Source organism: Cupressus sempervirens, chromosome 9, assembly GCF_028749045.1.
Source record: "Cupressus sempervirens isolate cs-2001-9-10 chromosome 9, ASM2874904v1, whole genome shotgun sequence".
NCBI lineage: Eukaryota > Viridiplantae > Streptophyta > Pinopsida > Cupressales > Cupressaceae > Cupressus > Cupressus sempervirens.
Window position 1 is genome coordinate 497,723,020 of NC_143126.1, and position 18,220 is coordinate 497,741,239.

Sequence of the window (18,220 nt, forward strand, 5' to 3'; positions counted from 1 at the left end):
GGGTAGTGCTAAAGGATGGCTTGAATGTAATTCACCTCAACAAAAAAATGACAAAAACCTTAGTGAAGTTTTGAACACCATCTATGGAGACCCTTGGAGGGCCAAAGTTTTTGTAACCTAATCATGTAACATGTTCTCACGAGGAATCTCCCAATAAATGACATTAAAATTATGTTTCTCTAACCATTGACGTGCATTATCAAAATCAAGGATGGTTAGAACCACATCCACTGATGTTTTAGAAGACATACTACATGAAACCTCTCTCAAACAAATTTTGTAGGACACTTGTTCAAAGGAGTCATTGTACTAGACTAAAATTAATTGAGGAACCTTCAAGCTAGGACTATTTTTACAATAAATGTTACATGATAGTAAGAAAATAATGCATGAGCATCCTTGGGTTGTTGGCAATCTTGCATACTAAATTTTTTTTATTGTTCTCTTCTTCTTTTTCCAATTATCCATCTAACAGTTTGATTTAGAAAACACTTGTTTGTACTTTCTAGATTTTGTGGGCTTGGCTTCTTATTGTGGACCTATCATGGATCATTATCCTAAGTGTGCATAATTTAATATTGCAATCGGTGGGAGTTATGCTTCATCTTCTTGCATGCTAATTTCCTATGTTATTTTTCGTACGATGATTGGTATTTATTTCAACAAGGTTCTATATTTATGAGTTATCTTATGTGCTCTCAGATCTAGGCAGGTGGATAATGTGTGAACCTATATCTAAGGCCACCAAATTTTTATAATGAATTATGTATTTGGTCATTAATTCATTGAGCATCAATCCTATTTTGTATAATATGTTTCCTTTATTGGATATTGTGAACACTAAGATGACCTATGTGTTGTGATGGCTATATATGAATGTAATTGAGTCTTGTAAGGCATTATGATTGGTAGAGAAAGATGATAGCTCAAGAGTTGTGAGATTGGTTTTTAATCTAGAATATATTAGTCATAACTAGGAAGGCCTTACAACTTGACATGTGTAGGGTCTATCTATTGTAATTCAATATTTGTTGTTAATAAAAGAGTTTGTTTGCAATTGCATCTTATTTACTTCTATTGTGTTTTTATTTTTTAGGGGCTTGGTCATCTCCTTTGGGGATACACCTTCCTTGTACGACATCATATGGTATTAGATTGAAGGTTGATATGATTGTGAATGATCTGATCATGGTTGAGCATGGTGGACTTGTCAAGGCCTAGACTTCTTGGTTGTGAGGTGGAAAATCATGGTTTTGGCTCGCAATTGCAAAGGATTTGTTCAAGTTGTGTTAGTATCCTATCACAAACATGTTGATTCGTGTTGGTGGACAGAACATCAAAGTTTGAAGTAATTGCACCTTGTTATGATTCAATATGTCACCTAAAAGGATGAATAATAAGAGGTTGGAACATATTTTTGAAGAATTTAAGCTAGAGATGAGGAATAAGATCTAAAACTTCTTGAATGGCTTGAGAAGGAATCCTAAAATAGAAGATAAATATGTGGAAGTTTCTAAAGATCCTGAAACAACTAAAGTAGAGATCCCTATAGAAGAAGAAGATTTTTGAGAGCTATGACACAAGTTGGTAAGAGTCATAGAATGAAGGTATCAAATTATTTTGGTATTTTAGATCCCGAGGAATTCCTAGATTGGATTAATGAACTTGCAGATTATTTAGAGCTTGAGAATATTGTACATCCACAAAGAGTTAAGTTAGCACAACCTAAGTTGAAAGGTCATGCTACCTTGTAGTGGAAAGAATTACATAAGGATAGAGAAGACAATGACAAACCTAAGATTAGCAAGTGGAAACCCATGGTTTCAAGGTTGAAGGCTAAATTCATTCATTAAGATTATGAACTTGAATTGTGTGAGAGATTGCAGAACTTGAAACAAAAGGATATATTTTTGAAGGAATACACTAAAGAATTTTACAAAATATAGATCAGATCTGAAATCATGAATCTCCCAAAAAAAAGTTGCAAGGTATGTTAATGGTTTGAAATCAATGTTCAAGAAGAGTTGAGTATGTTAAAACTTAGTTCTGTTGAAGATGCTTATCAATATTCATTGGAGGTAGAAGTTAAGTTAGGAACAAAATAAGATAAACAATTGACAATAGTGGATAAGGGTAAGCAAGTAGTTTCTAATAAGAAATATGCATTCAAAGGTACTAGTTTTAAATGTTGTAAAGATGGAAACCAAGCTTGTGAATGTCTTGGTGTGAAGATTGAAAAACAAAACTTTGTAGTACCAGAAGATCAGAAAGTGGAAACTTTTGATGTTGGTTTGGCTTCACGTAAAATTGGAGAATCTCTTTCGATGAGAAGGATCATGTTGGTTAAGCATGATGTGGAACCAATGTAGAGAAAGAACTTATTTTGAACTATTTGTAAGTTAGAAGGTAAATGTTGTAAGGTTATTATGGATGGAGGTAGTGTTGATAATCTTGTTTTTGAGGAAATGGTTAGGAAACTTGGATTGCAAAGATTGAAACATCCTACTCTATATGCTATCAATTGGTTTCAAGATGATAATTGGGTGTGAGTTAGATAACAATGCTTGGTTAAATTTCAGTATTGGATCTTTTAAGGATGAATTTTTTATATGATGTAGTAGACATGAATGCTTGTTGTGTTTTACTTGGAAGACCTTGGCAATTTAATAGAGGAGCTATATGTGATTGCAGAAAGAATAATGTTACAATTGAGAAGGATGACATAAAGTTTTTTTTTATTCCTTTGAAGGATGAGGAAGGAGGAAAAGAAAAGAACTTGAGTGTTTTTAAAACTTTCAATTTGAGAACAACAAAACATGTGGTTAAGGTTAGTACTTATGAAAGACGGCCTTACTTGAGGAAGTTATCTGATCCTATGACTAAGAATAGAGGTAAAGGAAATAAATCTTCTAATCAGATGAAGGAATGCGACAAGCATGATTCATTTGGTCCTAGATGTGGCAACAATAGAAGATCTGAGATATCTAATGGATTAGTTAGTTGCAGCAGTAAGTTTGGATAGCCTTCTATGTTGATTGATGAAGAGGATGTATGGGTTAAGAATGAGCATGGAATTTATGTTTTGAGTTCTCTCAGGTGTTCATAAGTCCTTATGGAACATCTTTTGTTACCTTGGGTGTCTGATGCAAGAGCATCCTTATGTTGTTGGCAATCTTGCATCCCCAACAAAATCTTTTCTTGTTTTTTTTTTTTTTTTTTTTTTTCCCAATTATCTATCTGATAATTTGATTCAGCGAGCACTTGTTTGTTCTTTCTAGATTCTGTGGGCTTGGCTTCTTATTGTTGACTTATCATGGATCATTATCCTAAGTACACATAATTTAATATTACAATTGATGAGAGTTATGCTTCATCTTCTTGGGTGTTGATTTCCTATGTTTTTGATTAAGGAAAACAGGTTTGGAAGGGTGCCTAAAACCCTATACACAGCTTTAGATATTCAATAAGCGCATAGACAAAATTACAACAAACCGAAGAGGATTTGTTCACCCCCACAAAAAGGGGTAATCGTGATGACAAACAAGCATATCACCACTCAAAACCAAAGAACCAACTAAGGAGCAAAGATCCGAATAGAAGGATCTGCCCCCATAACTAGGAACAACAAGGGAGCTCACGATACACCCTTTGTTTTAGAGTCTCCTTTGCCTGACCAAAGATACATTTCTAAAGGAGTAGAGGGCTTTTCTTTCCTTCTTTTTACTGCAATCCAACCATCCTCCACCTTAGTTGCCTCACCAATCTAATCCCTAGAAGATACTAAAGAGAGGAGGCCATGGGGAGCAAGAGCAGCAACAAACTCCCCAAGAGAGTCCGTAGAAGGCAGGCCTCCCACAGGAACATGAAAATCAGCCGAGACAGGGACAGGGGCAGGAGAGGGGCCAGGGACCAGACATCAGCCTTCCTCAGCAACCACTAGCACATGATCAGCCAAGATAGGGACAGAGGCAAGAGAGGGACCAGGGACCAGACACCGGCCTTCCTTAGCAACCACTGGCACCGAATCATCAGCAGGGGGAGAAGACCTGACGTCTATAGCAACCATAGGCTCTGGGATGTCAACAGCATAGGGCAAGCCAGAATCATCTGCAACCTCTGAGGAACCTTCCGAGTACACATCTGAGGACTTAAACACCATGTAGTGCTTAGGGGAAGCCCCAGACCACCAAGAAGGTGGAAGCCTTGGATTAGTCTTCCTAGCAGCACAACGAGCAGCAATGTGACCTGTCTTATGACATTTTCTTCAATGAAAGGGGATGCCTTCGTAATCTAGTGTTTGGGTCGAGGAGCCCCGCAAAGAGTCCAAAAAAATCTCTTCTGAAAGGCCCTTTGAGACATCCATCTCAACAAAAATTCGTACATTAGAAGTGACAGAGTCCACATATACAAAATCTCCGAGAGAGTTCCCAATAGTTTCCAAAACAGAGTCTATCCAGAGATGCATCAGGAGGTTCGGGAGTCGGACCTAGATAGGAATCTTATTAAAGGATTCAGTAAGTGGATCAAAATCCATATGCCACAGTTCGGCCATAAGTGGGTACCTGTCTTGCCATGAAAAATTGTTATGACACAAAATGGTCTTCCTGTCTTTAGCACTTTCAAACTTAACAATGAAAAAACCTCTAGCATTTGGAAATATTTGGACACCATGGTCTAAGATTGGTTCCCAAAGCTTGGTAATCCAAGCGTGGAGATCAACTAGAGAGGGTCAAAATCCCAAAAATCAAAATATGGCAGCAAGGGAAGAAAACTCCTCTGTTGTATTGAGAAGTGTTGATTTCCTATGTTATTCTTCATACGATGCTTGGTATTTGTTTCGACGAGGTTTCATATTTAAGAGTTAGCTTACGTGCTCTTGGATCTAAACATGTGGATAACATGTGGACCTATATCTAAGGCCACCAAAGGTTTTATAATGTATTATATATTTGGTCATTAATTCATTGAGGATCAATCCTATATTATATAACATGTTTCCTTTATTGGAGATTGTGAATTCTAAGCCAAACTATGTGTCCAGATGGCTCTATATAAATGTAATTGAGTCTTGTAAGGAAGTATGCTTAGTAGGGCAAGAGGATAGCTCAAGAGTTGGGAGATTGGTCTATAATCCAACATATATTACTCAATACCATGAAGGCCTTACAATCTGGCATCTATATGATTTATTTGATGTAATTCAAGATTATTTGCTAATAAACGAGTTTGTTTTCAATTTATTTTGTTTACTCCTACTATGTTGTTATTTGTTGTGGCATTAGTCATCTCCTTTAGGAATACACATACCTTGTACTTCATCAAAAAATTCACATAACACTATCAAATTACACAGAACACAAAAGCCCTAACATTGCCAAAAAAAAAATTACTTTTCTTTCACTTCTACATTTAGGTTATATGCATCTACTTTAACATCCCTCCATTTAAATAATGTATTTGTTAACCTTCATTCCCCCTCCTTTGGAGGTGAATAGTAAGTTTAACTTCATTTCCCGGTGTGCAATTTGTATACATTCCATGAACATGAAGGAGGGGGAATAGTAACTTTGACTTCACTTCCCAGTGTGCAATTTGTCTAGATTCCATGAACATGGTGTTAACCATCTCGATTAAAAACGAAACAAACAAAAGCGACCTATCATTCTCAGAAGAGATCATTTTAGTAATCTACCCTATCTAGCACGATCAGATCCTCATTGAAATACATTTTAAAAAGCAAAAAGCCTTCCACCTTAAACTCAAAGAGTTTATTGGCTTTTGAAGGTATGGCATCCACAACGCACAGCAAACAAGCTTTGTACTGACAGTGAAATAAGTTATTCGTCCATAGAATCCAACCCTACCACCTTACCTAATGTAAGAATATAAGAATCTATGGCAGTTCATGAAGAAAAAAAAATTGAACTAGGGAATCTGCATCATTGGAGTGCAGTATAGAGAATGTATTACATGTTTATGGGTCCTGCTTGAAAATTTGATACCTTGCTAGAGCCACGAGTTTGAAGATTAGTTTATTGAAATTTGTATTGGGATTTCAAATGTGCTCCATCAGAATCAAATCCTTTTGAATATATCTCCCATTCATGGGCCTTGTGGGCTAAGCCAGAGCAAATACAGAGTGAATCCCTTGTCCCTGGAAGCATCAGGGACTAGTGTATAAGAGATTAGAAAGTGGAAGTTATAATGGCTGCCTCCAAATTACTCAGCAATGGTACCAACCCAGAGGTCCAAGCACCATTTTTGAACTTGAAGTATGTCTTGAAAATAATATCCCGAGAATAATGACGCTAAATTCCATTTACAGAAAAGAGCAATCCTCCAACTAAGAAATCAAGAATGTCATGGAGCAAATTTGGCAAAAGCTTTCAATGCTGAATTCTTTCACTATTCAACATCCCTATACGAAAGGCAATAATTTTGCCACCAAGTTCGCCAACAAGCTGTGAATCCAAATCATAATAGTACAAGAGGACAATTGAATATCAATATTGTTGAATGTGTGTTGCAGTCAAGGTTGAACGGTCTAATAAAGGATTATCAACCTTGCAATCAATTGAATAGTCATACAACCAAACTTTACACAATATTAATTAATTACTTTGTTGATTAAGAATCACGAAAGAATTACAATCTGTCACCATGAGCTTCCAGCATGTGCGGCCATAATTGTTATGCGATATCATACAACTTACAAGTTACCTTTTACTTTCTTCCTTGACTTCTAATGGTCTTCTACAATAATATCTCAACTCCTTGTCTTCAAAGTAATCTTAGTCAATCATATAAGCTACTTTTTAACTTTCCTCCTTCACTTCTACGATCTTCTAGAATAATTCAGAGTGATCTTAGTCAATCATAAGATGGCACCAGACTCAATGCCTCATTAAATGCATGAGTAATCAAACATGTAGTGAACGTTTTGGAAAAAATAAGATGATGATCTTGATGTGATTTGTCCAGTTAGCCGTTTGTTCCCAATGGGAAATGTCTAAACAGAAAATTAAAACATATTTCTTTCTAAGAGGCACTTAATTTTTTTTCATTGTTCTCTTAATAAAACATTTATTTTAGTTGGATTCTTGGAATGTATTCTTTTGTTGCCACAAGCTTTGAGAATACAAGTGGAATAGGCATATGTATATTCATAAAATTTTGAATTTTCTGTTTGGATGCACCAAATCAGAATTGGAATAGAAATAAAATTGGAATACGTATTCCAATTTTGGCCCAAAAATGAAGATTTTCTATTTCACCTAAATAGGTAGAATTGGAATATGTATTCCTAATCCAATTTTTTTTATTTTAGAAAACATAAATTTTTGAGTCTGAATTCCACATCAAATTTTAGGTAAACCAAACAAGAATAGGAATACGTAACCCATTTTCTATTCGAAAATAAGTATTCCTAATCTCATTTTTATATTCCCGCAACCAAACAAACCATTATTAGTGTTTATCAGTAATCCTATGCATAGGGTATACACCCAATTATGCCTTAGCAGTTAGTCAAATCTCCCAAGAGTTTAATGCAATTCCATGATTGTTATGGAATATGTTTCCAATTACGAGATAAGATGTGCATATATGATGAAATGTGGTAAAATATGCAATGACAAAAAAATTGGAATACAAACGAAAACATGTACACAAACGAAGCAAAGAAAATACTTTGAACGATACATGATTGCTGTTACACAAAATTGAGCTTAAGTGTTATTGCACAAGGTGAAGCGTGAGCTACAAAGGTATAATATTTAATCCAGATAGTGATGGTCTCACAAAACAAAACTGGGGCATTTGTAGGTGCCAAGTGCAAATATGATGTGAGATGATACCTCATGTCTAGCAAGTGGGCGACGGAATATAGCAAGCTTCAATTTTGGAACAGCTGGCTTTCATCCTCAAGTCCAATTTCATTGAAAGTGTGGTTAACAAGATAATTTGTTCCAACCCACTACAAGAATTCTCCCAGCGACATTCAGAAAAGACAAAAGCGTTGATCTTTTTCACAAATATAATAGATATTGTTCGTAATTGCTTTTGGATAAGACTGTGTTGAAATTTTTACCATCAACATTTCAAATCACACTACGTGATTCATCATCAGAATGAAAGAGCAAAAGCTGCAAAGACACACCAGATAGCCATTTTTTTCTCAAATATAATACTCATCTTTTTGTCAAATATAATTTGAGTTACAATGTGAATTGAGAATCAATGTATCAATCATTGATTCATTATTGAGGAGAAGAAAAAGTTATAATGCATTCTCGATGAAGCCTAGTATAAGGAAACAAGAATTAGTGTGACCCAAAAACTTGCATATGAATTTATAAACTGTGGAAGACAAATACATTCTTTTTCTAAGTGGTCCCACAGGTTGTTTTGGCCTTGCGGATGTATTAAAAATTTCATTCATTTTATATTATATAATAGATATTTTAAGAGGGCATGAAATGGCAAGTGCCATCATAGAAACCTATATTCAGAAGATTTGTATCACATGACAAAAAAAAAAGTTAAGCATTGAAGTTTATAATTCCAACTCTTTTGTCAAACTGTTTTCATGGTATTTTCTGGCCACATTAACTTAGGACAACGCTATTCTTGCCGCGGCCAAATACGCCATGTCACAGGATCTTTAGATGAGTTCAAAACCAGTACTGGGTGCCATAGAAAAGGTTCTTTGCGAGTGTCTACAAGAAAGGGTCAGAAATGTCGTCAATGTCATCTCCTTTTTTGCTTAAGAATGCTGCACAGCTGCACAAGCCAAGGTGAGAGAGGATTAAAAGGAGCTGAGAGGAAGGGCAGATCAATAGCTCCACCAACAGTTAGTTAGAGCATCGTCTTTGTTTCTTCATATGTAATGATGAATCAATACATCTAAGAAAATGTAATGGTTTATGTCAAGGAAGTTATGCTTTTGCTTGCTTCGTTTGGTGGAGCAGAGATTTTGTAGGACTTAAATTCATATACTTCTATGCTCCATCAGCATGATGATGCCATTTATACCTATATGACCAATGAAAGTGGTTGCCTGGCTAAAAATGCTGGTTAGATAGTTGAGTCTCCATAATACAAGTTAAATGCAATTTGTAATTTGACTTCAAATGTTCTAAATTAGAATGACGATGATTATATGACATGGACCGTGGCCACCTTTGTAGAAAACCTTGTTTTGGTGTTCGAGTTAAAAAACTCCATAGTTCCAGTGAAATTTGTGCTTACTTTTACTTATGTGCTCCATTAAAACGATGATGTCCTTTATTTATTTAAGTGATCAGGGAAACTAGGTAGCTTTCTAAAATTATTGGTTGGGTTTTCAAGTTAAGACCTCATAACATAATACAAATTTAATGATAATATGTAGTTTTGACTTCAACTGTGCTCAACTAGAAGACGAGGATCATGACATAAAAAGAGGCCATATTTATAAAAGACGTTGTTTTGGTCTTCTAGTTGCCATATTTTCACCGAAATTTGTGCATACTCTTATTTCTGTGCTGCATTAAAATGATTGTGTCCTTTACTTGTTTAAATGACCAAGAAAAGTGGATGCCTTGATAAAAGGCCTGGTTAAAATTTCCAATTTATAACCCATATATACAAGTTCAATGAAATTACTTTTTTACATCAAATGTGCTTCATTAGAATGTCAATGATCATATGACATGCAAAGCGAGCAAATAAAGACCATGATTTGGTCTTTTATTTAAAAAGCCATATCCGCAAATACTGAATTCCATTGTTTCTGAATACTAATGATTACTCCAGGTGTACTCCATCAAATGAGAAATGATAATCGTCATATATGAATAGACTTAACAAATATTTATCCTGCAGAAATCCTAAGTGGAACATAAAAATCTCCTTTAGGATTAATATTACATATGTAGCAGACTCTCACGATGGGCGGCATACTGTTAATGCCAGACAATAGGAACCCCATCTTTAATAAAATATGAATTTTGACTTCTGCTCTAGAAGTTTACATAGATTTATATGTTGTAAGAGATGTGGCATCACACACCCACATCAATGCAACACAAGCAGGATATCATAATATTACTGTTAGTATGTTAGTTTTGAGCAATCAAGGCAATTGCTGGGAAACTACTACATCCTTGCAAAAACAATGATCAGCATTAGTTCCATAACTTGCTGCTAAAATGAGGAACCATAGTATAGTTGCTGATGGTTATTTCCACCGTATAAAGCCTTGCATTGTGGGAATAATTACCCTTCTCAGACCAACACCAAAACTAACCTGAGTTGCAGTTATAATACAGACACAGACATAGGTAACAAATGAATCTTACTATCTATACTCTTGAGATTGGGGGAATTTTTTATCATTATTAGTCTTGACAAGCATGGATCTGCCTTTCTGATTATTAAGTCACACCCGCACATGCCTCTTAAGTCTTACGCATATGAATATGCTGAGCTGCTTTGGCTAATGAGATCAACTTAGAAAGCTGCACTAAATACAACATTTTTGTCTTCCCCACAGCGACGATGCACCTCCTTAATCCTCTCTGCAGACTTGCAGATGCCACTGCAACTCCAATCAAATGAAGCAACACATGCATTACCCGACTGTGACTTCCATTCACAATCTGCAATCCAAGGTTAAAATGAGTATTAGTTGGCTAGTAACATAGTATTATAGATGCATCAATGCAAGTAAAAAATTTATATTCTGGTGAATGTAGGAGGCATTCATACCTGGAGGTGTTCCACAACACATTCTACGATCATCAATGTGTTTCACATCCAACCCTATAAACCAAGATCCCAGGGAAACATCCTCATTTGCGAATTTATGCAGAATTTGGCTGGTTCATCATAATGAACTAGTTAGAATTGAACTTTGTTTGGTTATAACAACAACATAGCTTCGTCTCATTACAAGTGCTTTAGAAAATGTGTTCAAGCACTTACTGATTTTGATATATATATTGTGCCAAATCCTTTGAGATTGCATAAAGTTGACCTGTTGCATGTCTAAAGTATTTATTTCCCACTTCACCAAATTTCCAGTATTCTGGCTCATGATACCTTACTCCCCTGTGTAAGACACAAAATGAGTCACAAATAGAAAGACAACAAAATTATGGCAATCTACAGAGAAACAATTGCAACAAAACTTAATGCAAGCTTCCAAAGCTTAATATTGAAAAGAAAAATGGAAAGAAAGCTCAGTTTCAGGCTTTCAAATGTTGCTACTAAGAAGAACCTTGGAAAATTCCATTTAGTCCTGCATCTTATTAATTCCCAATTTAAAAGCATTGCATTCCTTTCAATTCTTGCTACTTACTTCTGTGCTAGAACAGGACCAGATTTCATACAACCAGCATATACTCGAGGCTTAGAACGATGTTTTGCAAGTGTTTTTGCAAGCATTCCTGAAGAACAAGATTTTTCATTATGGCGTGAAATATTAAAAACATCGGCTCACATAAAGATAGATGAAACATTTTCAAAGCTATGTGAGAGTGACACAACCCTCACCTAGATTTACATGGACATCATCATCAACTTTTATATAGAAATCTGCATCCCATTTCGCATAAGCAGTGGCAAAGTAGCTCTTAGTTTTGGCAGACAATTCGTGATACCCTTCAACATGCTCCTGCACCAAAGTAGATTGGCAATTTAGAAACCTACTTTCTCATCATCCAGCATTGCAGAAAGCATCAGAATAAAGAAAAATATATATTGCATTGCTAAAAGCATACCAATCTCATGAAATCCTGGTGTTGCATGTCTTCAGCTTCAATGGCTCTGTCGAGGATGCCACCTGTTGTAGCACTGTTTACCAACAAAAATGCATCAATTTACTCTGCCAGAAAAATGTTCACAATGCACTGAATTTCTGCAACTAAAAGTAATTTTTGATTTATTTAGCTACATATAATCTAAGTGACATAAAGATTAAATGGCCTTTCATGTATGGTCATCACCCTACAAATGTTAAACATATGAAGGAAAAGATGGGGACGGGGTTTTGCAGGGCAGGAATGCATTCCCATGTAAACCAGCTATCATGTAGATTTTTGCTAGACAAATATTTATGTAATTTTAGTTATGCTTGTTTCACAGAAACATAAGTTATCTATATAAAAGCCAGATAGGATGAAATTTTACAGAAAATCATTAAGTCACTCTTGAAATCACTTTAATCTACAGCAGGGGAGAAAATAAAGGTAATAGGAAGAACTACTTTGTAAGTAATCATAATAATTCTTATCAGTTGCTAGTCTGATTCATTTTGGAATAAATAAATATGAACTCAATTATAGGTTTTGGGGTCTGATTCTTTGGCTAGCAAACATCCAGTACTCATATATACTTAAAATTCAAGTTTTCTTTACATTTGTCATCTACACTGTTACATACATTTGACCAAAATTACCCTCATTCAAAATCAGATTCCTAAAGATGTCAAAAAATACCTGTGGCCTATGACAAAGCGGACAATGATGCCTTTCTCCTCCATCTTCTTTCGTCTTTCACCTGTTACATTTTCAATCAAATAAATCACTATAGTATCCATAAATTCATTACAGGTACTCTCAAAACACTTTGCTCAATGTTTTAGAAAGTTCACTATTCCAATAGATAAGAAATCACACCCCGTGGCATCCAGGTTGAGCGGACTGAATCCCGGCGCTTTCTGCTACTGAATGCAGTATTGATTCCAACAATTACAAAAGCTTTTGGTCGTTTTTCAGTGTCCACAATAATAGGATTTCCTGAAATTGGAGCACCACTCAATATAGACGCTTGTGCAGCTCTTGCTTCTACTAACTCTGCTTCCAAATTCGAGATTGTCTTACTAAGGGTTCTGCACATTGAATATCACATCATCAAGCATATCCCAGTTTTATGTAGATATATATTAGGAGCCTTCCCTAAAATACTAAGAACTTCAGATAGGAATGCAGAAAATTTCACACCGCAATAGATAGAAATAATAATCATCAAGACAAGAAACTCCATCAAGAAGACAACCAGAAATGCTGGAGCACAGAACCTACTCGATAGCTTGATCCGACTTTGAGACTTCCCCCATGTACAGTCTGGAGTCTATAGGTTTCTGTTGAATATGAATTATCAAAAATAATTGTAAATTCTTTACTGTGTCATGAAATCACAATTTTTCATCCCAAAAAGCTTAACTACAAGCACAACTTAAGCTCAAGTGCTATAACTCTACTGCAAAATTGTCTTGAACTAAGGAATACTTACTGATTTGGGATTACATCCTTCAGAAACAAGTCTAAGATGATCTCCCAGCTCTCTGCTAAATTTAATTACATCTTTTGCTTCTGGAACATTCCACATTCTGAGAAATTTGCAAACATGTATAAATTAGCTCACATCTTCCCTGCATTTATCAATTTCAAAGAATGAAACTGTGAAAAGTGCAAATCTATCAAAGCAATCTTGAAGACATGAAACCATTTATATGCCATAAAAAGCCTATTAAAATATGTTGATAAAAGATTTTTTGTATGTGATTAAATATACCTTGCTTAAAAATGAACAAACTAGTACAGTGAAGAAAATGCTCAAGGATAATACTTATTGGCAGTCCAGTTGCAAGCGTGTATAACAAAGGGAATAGGTCAGCGATGTCTTACTGATATGCATTCACATGAGAAGTATAGTGAAAAACTTATGTGACATGTTTCAAATATCCATTTATAGACAGTTAAATCCTCATAATCCCTGAACACTTTCTCATGGTGACAAATAAAATATTTGTCTATTGAAGGCAAGGAAACTCCCTCATGCTAAGAAGAGATCATACAATAAAAATACCACAACTTTCTGGCAGATGAATTTTCTCCTTCTAAGGCTGCAAGTCATTTGTCGATGTTTTTGTTTTGCAATGCAGTAACTCCGATAATAACTTCAGGTCAAAATTGTGTGTTAACAAATTTGCTTTTGATGAAACAGTGCCATATATTATCCAATAAATGCTGGAAGAATATTCAGAAAAAGAGGCAGCAGAATGGGATCACATTCCAAAGACAGAAACTAGACCAAGCCTGAAATAACAGAACTTAGAATAGATATGAACAGATCACAGTTTTTAGGATGTACTGATATTCTAAAACTATAAACACTGAATTGATAAAACCAGGATTCAAACCATGTAAAGATGGAACTTGCAGTGCATTTGTTGTTATTGTATATCTATAAATATGTACATTTAGGTAAAAATATCTGTTTTAAGTTTTAACATCAAGAAATTGCATCCATCCACCGACAGGCACAACAAAGTTGGTAGCATTTACATGTTTTAATATAAGAGGCTCTGGAAAGTGAGGCATCAAAATCAGATTGCAGAAACAAGGTACTCAAAATCTGTTTCAACTAAGAGAAACTAAAAAATGAATTGAATAGATAATCATTTCGAAAAATTATTTTATGGGTGTCAGTCCTACTTGAGCCTGGACTAACTAATATTGAAATCATGATGATGCGAATTTCATCAAATATCATCTACTCAAAACTCTGGGTTACATTTCAAATGTAAGAAAAGGAAACAAACCCTCGAATAAAAAATTGGACCAAACATTCCTCCAGAAGCTTTTGAGGGGAAGGAAATTCATTGTAATTTCTCTTTATACACCAAATGTTAGATCAAGCTACTTATAACTCAAGAGCCCAAATTCAAACAGAATGATTGAAAAATCCACCAACATTCAGCCCAGCCTCCAAAAAAAAGATACGAAAGAAAAATATTCCCTTATGTTCCCGGATCCCATGGTTTGGTTCAATATCTAACCCCAAACACAGATTTGAGTTTATCTCTGATGAATTGAATAATTTCTAATTAGAGCTTTTCATAATGAACTCATTTATTTTATACCATTACTGTAAGAGTTCTAGGTGTTAGTGTGTTTGGACTTTGGAGAGCTCATTTACCCTTCATCAGATATAAACAAGATGTAGAGGACTGGGAATCCCTGACAATTATACAGGGAGATATTTTTAAAAATAGTAAATCATTGGGCTAAGCTCCAACAAAATCATACGAAGGGTCAAGCAATACAATCGCCAGTCGTTACTCGGTAAAAGCCTTTGATTTGCATTCCGTTTACCCTGTTTTGATCAGTTGCGAAGAACTTGGTAAACATGAACAAGCTTGTCCGAGAGTTTAAACTTATTGCTCACCTCTCCCTAAAACAAACATATAGAAACAATTTTGCTCAATTCAAAAGGATATGGCAACATGGACAAAAGAAGATAATTTTAAGTTCTACCCATAACATCAAAAAATGAAAGCAAAAATTAGAAAGAGAATTGTCTACAACCAACACCTAATCTAAAGCCTCGTCCTTCAGAGATCTATTCAGAAAAGAAAAACTGCAATAGAAGTAAAAAATAAAACCTTCCAACTACTTGTCTTAGAGAGTACACCACTCACCGATTGGTGAAAACCATTCCAACGCAGAAACTTGTTAAACAGAGGAATGAAATCCATTTGAAAGACATGGCTCTGGCGGGCATTTCTCCACCTCTAGCCATTCTCAACACACTTCCACCAAAAGAAGAAACTGCGCGGTTTATTCGATACAATTCATAGCTCAGCAAGCTGTCCTACAAAATGAGCTAAAAGATACAAAATTGCAGATGCTTTCCCAGCCAATCCGCCATTAGATCGCTACGTCAAATTTGTGGAAAAAAACTCAGAACCTGGGTTTCATTGCTCCTCGCAAAAACCCCAACTGCCACTGTAATCAGAAAACTCTGGAAATCATCAGATAGAAATCCATTATTTCGATGGATCTCCGATTGACCCACTTGACTTCTTTACTCATATTCGCCAAATACTCATGACCCAGCTCGTCTCTTAGGTAATGGCCAACTGCCACTGCAATGAAATTCAACAGAACGGCAATCAGGCTGCTCTGGAACAATTCAGCTATAACTAAGAACGTTTCCACTCCTCACCAGGATCTCTGATTGACCCAATTAATTCATCCCCTCCTCGTTACCCAAATGACACTGGAACGGCAGATTCTCAGCAAGAATGTATAAATGAAGAATTCACATCATTTTAAACTCCTATGAACGAATATAAACCATCGTTTCCCTCAAAGAAACACTAAACTCAATTTAAACGGAGGGTATTTCTACTACTATTCCCAATCTTAGCTTCCCTCTCATCCCAAAACAATGAAGCCCCTCTTGACCTCGCAGTCAATGCAATAGAAACACCTACATGAAAATTCACAAGAGTTCGGTAGGTAACTCACGGAACCTTGCAAAAGTAAACAAGGTCACAAAATTGACGACTACTAACTACCAACATTAATGTACAGTATACATACATGCAGTGGACAGCAACAGTCCCCTCAGACACTGTAACCCTTCCCTTTCCTTCGCAACTTGCCTTACTTTCAATATAAGCGATGAACTTTGTCCAAAAGCAAAGTTAATTACTGAAGCAGCAGTTGAGGTTGTTGAAATTTATGATTGCAGATTTACTACTGAACATACACCAATCACATATATGCGATCTCCTCGCTTTCATGTATTTCTGATTAGAGTAATTCCAACTCAGAATTGTGTGAGATAGCCCTCTTTCAACTGATGGTTATCTATTAAAATTAACATTAACTGTCGCCCAAACCCTTTTAACCCTCGATGTGCACATATTCAATGAGTATGCATCACTCCCATGATGAGATCATCATGACCCAGTCAACATAGAATATTAGGCACAATAATGCCCACCAAATTCCAACATTTTCCAAAATAACAGAGAAAGGAAAGAGCCCATGTGGTTTGGAAGTGTTTATGGGGTCAGGATCTTCACGTGGTCTTCCATTTTTTTATTGTAGCTCAAATAAATCATGCATCTGATCATCAAGAATTTAAATTTTCTGTACAATCGTACTTATAAATCATACTGCTCTGCATGCATACACAAAGGGATGATGGCATCAGGTTGCATGTGAGATTGTGCCATGGAGTATTCCACATGGAAGTAGCTTCTTGTGACACATGGAGAGTAGTTGTTCTTCCTCTCTGCAACTACCATGTGCTGACTTTATAAACATCAAACATGGAGGGCAAGTTTGAATGACTTACTGGGACCATCTTTGCTTTCTGCCTTTCTTTATTCATCGGTTTAAACTGGATTAAGGAATTTCTTCATCAGGCTCTACTGGATTAAGGGAGTTAATCCAAACAATTAGGTAGTCAAATTCTGGAATTTGGTAGTGTGTTTGTTTTTAATGTTTGGTCTTTGAATAAAGGACATTTGAAGTTTCAATTTGCTAGGTATGAGATCAGATCTTCAATTTGCTAAGTAGAAGATAAAACCTTCATATGAGAACACGTTACTAGACATTTGTGCATTTATTCATTTTTGTGGGGTACTTCATATGACTCAATTTAAGGTGCCTAGGAGTTGAGCTGTCTTTAATTTACAGAAGTTGATAGAGATATCTCAAATATAGAGAAATTGAAATATGTATTTGATAAAATATGTTTCAACCTTTAAATCCAAAAACAAAAATTACGTTTAATTATATCTTAAAATTTCAAGAATATATTTAAACTTATTTTTTATATTATCAAAATATATAAATAAATAAAATGTATAAAAACTAAGATCTAAAATTTATGATTAATAAACTTATTTTTAAGTTGTTATCTTTTTGGCAATATAGAGACAATTTAATATGGAATTTTTTAATTTATATTCATATTTTAAAGGTATTTTCTTGGTAAGGACATGTAATTTAAAGTAGGCTATTTTGACAAGTGAAGTTGGGATGTCACAATATTTGAAATATATAGATATTCAGATATTTAAAATTTGTCAAAAAATAATTTGTTTAATGGTCTCAAAGTTTGGATAAATGGTAAATATAGAGACAATTTAATATGGAATATTTATCTTTAAAAGGTGTTTTTTTTGGGTAAAGACATGTCATTTAAGGTAGACTATTTTAATAGATGAAGTTGGCATGTGATGAGTAGATTGGAATATTTGAAATATATAGATATGAGATATTTAGAATTTGTCAACAAATAACATGTGTTTAATGGTCTGAATGTGTTGATAAAAGAGGTAAAATAAAATTATTGTATAACTAATTAGGTAAAAAATATTAATAATTAAGAGAAAATATAACGCGATAAAAATTCTAACTTATGTGCATTTAAT

General features: G+C 35.0%; 1 protein-coding gene across 1 annotated transcript; it reads right to left on the reverse strand.

Annotated features, from left to right (window-relative positions):
* Positions 1-9,810: 9,810 nt before the first annotated feature.
* LOC149539507 (putative beta-1,3-galactosyltransferase 2) lies at positions 9,811-16,145 on the reverse strand. The gene is made up of 11 exons (XM_089800737.1): positions 15,467-16,145; positions 13,276-13,372; positions 13,065-13,123; positions 12,660-12,871; positions 12,480-12,540; positions 11,763-11,835; positions 11,536-11,656; positions 11,342-11,429; positions 10,966-11,091; positions 10,750-10,859; positions 9,811-10,640 (listed from the first exon to the last, which is right to left on the reverse strand). The coding sequence occupies exons 1-11, from the start codon at positions 15,565-15,567 to the stop codon at positions 10,492-10,494; spliced, it is 1,197 nt and encodes a 398-aa protein (XP_089656863.1). The 5' UTR covers positions 15,568-16,145; the 3' UTR covers positions 9,811-10,491.
* Between the last annotated feature and the right edge of the window lie 2,075 nt (positions 16,146-18,220).